Here is a 7401-nt window from a genome sequence, read left to right on the forward strand (position 1 = left end):
TATATTCTACAGTTGGATTATATGAAAGTATTTAGTATCATGTAAAAAATATATAAAAATTGTGATATTTTGATATACGTTTATTTCTTTATTATTTAGAATATTTATTCAAATGTTAATATTCCTTTGACATAATTAAATAAAAATACAATTTATAATTGTAAAAAAATTCTTAATTTGTTGTATGTAATTCAAAGTTGTGCATGTGATAATGTTTTTATACTTTGAAATAAAATGTTTCTCTTTTGAAAAAGGTGTTCAGAGCATTAAAACATACGTAAATAATATTATGAAATTTGTAAACAATCATTTTTGCACAAGTTTTTTTTGTTCACAGACGCTTCACACAAAATTTACCCATAAACCATTGATTAGACATACAATAGTATGTCATATAGTAAATCATATTATATCTGAATTAAAAACATCTTTTAAATTAAGATAATTTAGATGATGCGTCTCAATAGTTTGTGGGCACAATTTGTGAAAAGTGTTTGTGTGTAGGCAGAAAGATGTTCAGAAATGAGTGTTTAAAAATTTCAAGTCATTTGAATCGACTAGTGCATTTTGTTGAGTAATAACTGTCCGCGCATAATAAGACCGCGCATATCAAAGTGTTAAAGTCATTTTTTGATAATCTCATAAAATTAGTTTTTATCATATATTATTAAATGGAGAAAATTACTTAATCGCATTAGTATTTATTTACACTATCTTCTCATAAAGAAATTATTGTATTGTTCAAATTTTTAATTGCGAATTTAAAAAATCTACACGGAAAAACTTTGTTTAAGAATCATTCCTGAATTTGCTTCGGAATGGAGGATATGAGAAAAATTCTGCAAAATTTACAGAAAAATACAAAAATCATTGAAGAAAATACTTGTATTTTTATTATGACATTGGAAGACTTCTTGTTAATGCCGCGATCGGAATATCTCAGTCACTGGGCGTTGAAAGTTTCTTGAACTGTTTTAGAAGACACAGTACAGTAACCAAGCACTAGGCAGGGATTGGTTGCGTCAAATATGTTTCCAATGCATAATACCGTAAGCTGCTAAGGTAGCTGAGTGATGTAAAGCGGAGTTTTTGGACTCTCGAGGACGTGGGATCGAGTACTCCCAGAGTAAATTTTTTTTCTCGCAAACGTAAGAATTTATTCTAAAACAAGTTTAAGACTTTCTGTAGTGAGTTTAGGAAGTTGTTTTGAATTTCTCTACAATTCTTATAGAAATACTGCTTAGAATTTTTCAAAGAAAATATAAATAAGATTTCTTAAATTATTCTCATATCCTCCGTTCCTGAACAAATTTAGGAATAATTCTTGCACAAAGTTTTTCCGTGTATACTTGTTATCTTCCACCAGTCCAAATAAATAGCATGTAATATTAAAATCAAATTTTGGCACTAAGAGACATTACTTCAAAATTTGGTACTATTTGGGATTGATAGTATTCTTCAACATGCTAAAATTTTAGAAGATTTAATCATGCGTTAATCTACATATGTAAAATAATAAACTATTAAATATTTCATGGGTCACCTATGTGGTGACCCATGAAGGTCAACACATAGGTAGACCCATGTGTAACGACCCATGTGTAGACCTATATGAGATCCTACGTGGGTCACTACATGGGTCACCATATAGGATCCCATGTGGTGACCTACATAGGTTTTTTCAGTAGGGGCTCCAACGTTGTAAATACGTTTTTTTTTTGTTGAGATTTAAAAATTTTTATTTCAGTATATAATTAGTCAGGAATATTAATTAAAAAATAGAAATAAATTTTAATTAAAAAAATTGAAAATATAAATAATATGGAATATTAAATAAATTATATCAATGTAGAAAATAAAATAAAATTAAATAGAAAATAATAGTAAAATTAAATTTTTTTCTAAAATGTCATTTTTTTATACGTAGATTTTTATTAATTTAAAAATTTAATTATTTACATGAAATAAAAAAATATATTAAATTAATAATTTATTTTGAAATTTCAATTGAGTTACTTTAAAAAATTTTCAATTTTAAATAATTTAAATTGAATACAAAAACAAAAATTTCTGTAAAAATTATAAAAATTTAAATATAATAATTTTAATACAAGAATAAAAAAAAAATAGAAAAATAGAAAAAAAAATTAATTAGAATTTAAATATAATAATTTGATTACGAGAATAAAAAAAAATTATAAAAATAGAAAAAAATTTAAATATAATAATTTGATTACGAGAATAAAAAAAAATTATAAAAATAGAAAAAAAAATTAATTACAATTTAAATATAATAATTTGAATACGAGAATAAAAAAATAATAAAAATAGAAAAAAAAATTAATAAGAATTTACATTAATTAGAGCAATAAATAAAATTCAATTGAAATTATCGTTTTGAAAATTTATTATATTTTCCAAATAAAAAGATTGAATTTACAAATTATAGATAACATTTTCTATAAGTGTTAAACTAATTGTTTTATTATTATTATTATTATTATTATTATTATTATTATACATGAAAAGACTTTTTTTTTTTTAAAATATCTCTATTTCTTAATAAGCATCTTCTTCGGGTCCAGGTTGAAATTGAGTTTTTCTTTCACCAGCTCTATATTGTCTCATTCGTTCTTGTTTCATTAGAAAAACTCGCATATTTTGCTTATTTCGAAAGGTGCATTCACGCAAATCAAGTATAAAATCAGCGCATTTTCCACGAACATGATGCTTGCCATAAGCCTCTAAACAATTAGCGGCATTTATTTCAAATTGCATACAACGTTCATTATCTTGACTAACATTAAGTGCACCCCATAATCCATCAAATGGTCCATCAATCCATGGAGTTAGAGACATTTTTTTCTGCAAAAAAAAAAGAGTGAAAAAAAATTTATTTATTTCCCTTCAAAAATTGTCAATTTTTAAAAATACTTTAGCTTTCAATTTTTTTTTTAATACAGTAAAAAAATTCTATCAATAATTAAATAATTTACAAATTAATTTTTTATAAAAACAATATTTAATCCTTTTTTGTTTTTGTGTTTAATTTTTTTGGATTTATAATTTTTCTCTTTAAGATATTTTTTATATTTGAATTCCAAAAAATTTTCGATTTGAAATAATATTAAAAAATTAAAATATAATTTAAAATTAAATTTACATGTAAAAATACGAAAAATGTTGGAAAAATTTTATTAGTAAAAATAAAATCGACAATAAAATTAATTAATAAAATTTTGACAATGGTAGAACACATGACATTTTTTTTTTTTTTTACGAAAAAAGGAAAACTTTTTTCGTAAATTTTGCATTACTTACCAGTATTTTGTATTTAATATTTAATTTAATTTTTTCATATTGTTTATTGTCTATTAATAATTTGTATATAAAATTTTTATTTTCAATTATTAAAATGTTTTAAACATTTTTATAAAATAATGTACATAACCTATATTTCCATTTTTCGTGTTATGTAATTCTAAAATATGTATTTAGAAGGAATTTTTAATTGTAAATTCTAACTAATTTTGTAAAAGTTTATAAATACCTGATGATATTAGATTGATAAATTATTAAATTCTTTATTGTTTCCTAAAATTCGCCTTTATCAGAAATAAAATAATATTTTTCTTGACTTTCTTCTCTAGCGGTTAAAAATCGTACTAAATTCCAGTGCTACCAATGGAGAGAAGAGAAAAAATTTTTTAAATCGATAATTTAATATTCGAAAAGAATGAAAAAATTAAATTAGATAAGTAAATTAATTTAATTAAAATTTTACGAATTAGATTCTTATAACGAAAATAAAGAACTATTTTTGTTTAATAAAAATTATATATATATTATATATATATATATATAATATATTTTACGTATATTTTCAATAAATAAAAGAAAAGAAATCAAAACAAAGACAAAATAAAATAATGAATTAAATATAATTATTTTTTATTCAAGGTACAAAATTTAATATATTCACAAAAAAATATATTTAATTATATTTATTAATATATTAAAATATTAAAATATATTTTCAAAAATTTAGTGCGCAGTAAATTAATTGGTAATTTTTCTACCTTAAAAATTTTATTAAATTATTCGTAATGAAAAAAACAATTTTTTTTACATTAACCATTTTTTACTTCCGGATCTCTGAAATTATTAAAAAAAACATTAATTAATTAAAAATTCTTTAATTAATTTATTTTTATTTACTTTTTTTCCGTTTTTTTTCTTTTGTAATTTATTTTATTTTCATAATAAAAATTCAGCAATTTCCTCATGCATTTTTCTAAATGACATTGAATTCCTCGCGTTGTTTATCATAAAAATTGGAATATCATTTACATCCTTAAAATTAACAACAATCAATTGACATCCATAACATAAATTCTTTTTTAAAATTTTCACATCATCCTCTGTTTTTTCCGTACAATTTTTTTTACATTCACAATCACGATTACAATTATTTTCTTCAATTTCAGAATTTTCCTCAACTTTTTTATCATTTTCTTTAATTATTTTCGTCTCCTTTGATTCACAATTTTTATCTGTTACTTTTTTCTCACAATTTGACTCGATTTTTTTAATTAAACTCTCATAATTTTTTCCACCATTCAATTCAATGACATTAGTCGAAACAAATTGTGAATAATTTGTCGCTTGAATTGCACAAATTTCACTATTATTTAATTCCGTATCGAGTGTAGCATTACATAATATGCAAAATTTTTCATTTTTCTCCTTTGAAATTAATGTACAAAGTTTTTCACCAGTTCGCAATACAGTTGAAACTGTACCATGTGATTCAGCGTCCATTTCATTGACAAATTGACTAATTAAATTTTGAATTGATTTTAATTTATTTTTATCGTTAAAATTTTTTAATTTTACTATTGGTATTTCCACATTATGAAATTGGGAATAATAATCAATTTCCATTGTTGTAAATCCTCTCATTGGTCGTAATATCATTGTATCTGAATAACGTGTATCAATAAAACCAACATCCAATGAAAGATGTGCACCACGACCCATTGAGATATTATTTAAAATTGATATTGAAAGAGAAGTTGCTGATTCGGCGGTAAATATTTTATTACAATTAAGCTGTAATGCTACACGATGTAAAAGTCTCGATCGTAATTTTAATAGAAGATCTTTTTTTGCCGATTCATCGTTTAGTGATGCGAAAATTTTTTTTATTTCCTCATTTTCATCATTTATAATCGTTGAATCAATGGGAGAAATTTTTGGCATCAATTCCGTGAGAGATTCATTTATTGTTGTGAAAAATCCATTAAAACCGAAATTTTTTATTTGATCAGAAATTTTATTTACACTTTCACGTCGTTGATCTAAAGTTTTTCCTTCCAAAATTCCCTCTGTAACAAAATGGGGAAAAAAATTAAAATTCTTTGTTAGTGTTTTTTTTTTTTTTTTTTTTCGTTTTTTTTTTACCGTCAATGTAAAGAACTGTCGATTTAAAAACAAGTCTTTTGTGAGTAGATTCTTGCATTCCAGCACGAATTAAATGAAGTAAAATTGACGATGCTGCACGACCAGAATGTGCAACGAGTATTTTGTCATTGGGACGAACAATTTTCGATTTTCCCAATGTTGCACGAAATTTATGTGTTGACGAGGCGAGAAAACAATTTTTACAATATGCATCTTTTCCCCTCAATACAATTGCCGTTTCTTTTTCCTCACATTTTTTACATTTTGTGTCATTCCTAAAAAAAAAAACGCAAAAATTGTTTTTATTTCAATATATTCTTCAATTATTTAATTAAAACTAATTATTTTTTCCTTTTTTTTTTATTATTTATATATTTTTTTATTAATATTTTATTAATAGTATATTTTACACTAATTCTAATAATACACTGAAGAAAAAAAATTTATTTCATTCAAATACTCGATTACTTGAGTATTATCAAATAATAATATTTACTTGAACCAAATAAATTTTATTTGAACCAATAATTTTTCTATTTGAAAGAAATAAATTTTTTTTCAGTGTAGTAATAAAAAAAAAAAAAAAAAAAAAATAATAATAATAATAATAATACTAAAAATAATAATAATAATAATATAAACTATTAATAAAGATGATTAATAAGAATTAATTAAAAGAATGGTTTTAACAAAAATTAAATAAATAAATAAATAATAATAATAATAATAATAATAATTACTTGAGTATTATCAAATAATAATATTTACTTGAACCAAATAAATTTTATTTGAATTAAATAAATTGTATTTAAAGAAATAATTTTTCTATTTGAAACAAATAAATTTTTTTTCAGTGTAGTAATAAAAAAAAAAAATAATAATAATACTAAAAATAATAATAATAATAGTAATAATATTAACTATTAATAAAGATTAATAAGAATTAATTAAAAGAATGGTTTTAACAAAAATTAAATAAATAAATAAATAATAATAATAATAATAATAATAATTACTTGAGTATTATCAAATAATAATATTTACTTGAACCAAATAAATTTTATTTGAATTAAATAAATTGTATTTAAAGCAATAATTTTTCTATTTGAAACAAATAAATTTTTTTTCAGTGTAGTAATAAAAAAAAAAAATAATAATAATACTAAAAATAATAATAATAATAGTAATAATATTAACTATTAATAAAGATTAATAAGAATTAATTAAAAGAATGGTTTTAACAAAAATTAAATAAATAAATAAATAATAATAATAATAATAATAATAATAATACAAATAATAATAATAAAAATACTAGTACTAATAATAATAATAATAATTCTAATAATAATAGTAAATTGGTATTATTATTATACCTATATTAATTTTTAATTTATTTACACTAATAATTAATTTGTTTTATTATTTTCTCAATTATTCGTATGTCAATTGTGTTTTTTTCCTTATTATTTGCATTTTTACGATTCTATATTTTTATTTTTCATGATTTTATTTTCCAATTTTGTTAATATTTAATAATATTATATTTATTTATATAAAATCGTTTATAAAATTTTAATTGTTTATTTAAAAAAAAAAAAAAGAAATAATGATGCAATTTTCATATGTAGAGGTTAACTCAGTATTATTTTGAATATAAAAAAAAATAATATACATACAAATCAATTGTTTTGGAAATTATCGGTGTTTCAGTCCCAATTTCACAATCGTCGTCATTTACACTGCACATATTTAAAAAATATCACTAATTTAAAAAAAAAAACAATATTTTCCAACAAAATCGTGCGTCTCGTGTTTTGTGTTGACGTTTTGAGGTTATGTTCGCGCCCAGGCTCGTGTCACGTGTTTAAAAAACTGTCACTTTAATTTCCATTTTAAAACTCAAAACACTGTTTTAAATTATAGATAAATTAATAA

The 7401-nt window shown here is 21.1% G+C and overlaps 2 protein-coding genes across 2 annotated transcripts; both read right to left on the reverse strand.

Annotated features, from left to right (window-relative positions):
• Window positions 1-2389: 2389 nt before the first annotated feature.
• Window positions 2390-3696, reverse strand: LOC127291299 (uncharacterized). The gene is made up of 2 exons (XM_051320366.1): window positions 3551-3696; window positions 2390-2865 (listed from the first exon to the last, which is right to left on the reverse strand). Exon 2 carries the CDS (start codon window positions 2857-2859, stop codon window positions 2560-2562), a length of 300 nt encoding a protein of 99 aa, XP_051176323.1. The 5' UTR covers window positions 2860-2865; window positions 3551-3696; the 3' UTR covers window positions 2390-2559.
• A 480-nt stretch (window positions 3697-4176) lies between these two features.
• On the reverse strand, window positions 4177-7309 carry LOC127291277 (cytoplasmic tRNA 2-thiolation protein 2). Its single transcript, XM_051320328.1, has 3 exons — window positions 7143-7309; window positions 5464-5738; window positions 4177-5387 (listed from the first exon to the last, which is right to left on the reverse strand). The coding sequence occupies exons 1-3, from the start codon at window positions 7211-7213 to the stop codon at window positions 4258-4260; spliced, it is 1476 nt and encodes a 491-aa protein (XP_051176285.1). The 5' UTR covers window positions 7214-7309; the 3' UTR covers window positions 4177-4257.
• Window positions 7310-7401: the final 92 nt, after the last annotated feature.

The sequence above is a fragment of the Leptopilina boulardi genome, unplaced genomic scaffold, assembly GCF_019393585.1.
Source record: "Leptopilina boulardi isolate dan_hultmark-lab unplaced genomic scaffold, ZJU_Lbou_2.1 LbouV2_130, whole genome shotgun sequence".
Lineage (NCBI taxonomy): Eukaryota > Metazoa > Arthropoda > Insecta > Hymenoptera > Figitidae > Leptopilina > Leptopilina boulardi.

Bases quoted from the DNA above. Each gene is read 5' to 3' on its own strand.
- LOC127291277 (XM_051320328.1), bottom strand. From the start codon at position 7,213: ATGTGCAGTGTAAATGACGACGATTGTGAAATTGGGACTGAAACACCG. The intron at 5,739-7,142 runs GTATGTATATTA...TTTTTTTTTTAG, and splicing joins ATTTCCAAAACAATTGATTT to GAATGACACAAAATGTAAAA. The intron at 5,388-5,463 runs GTAAAAAAAAAA...ATTTTGTTACAG, and splicing joins GACAGTTCTTTACATTGACG to AGGGAATTTTGGAAGGAAAA.
- LOC127291299 (XM_051320366.1), bottom strand. From the start codon at position 2,859: ATGTCTCTAACTCCATGGATTGATGGACCATTTGATGGATTATGGGGT.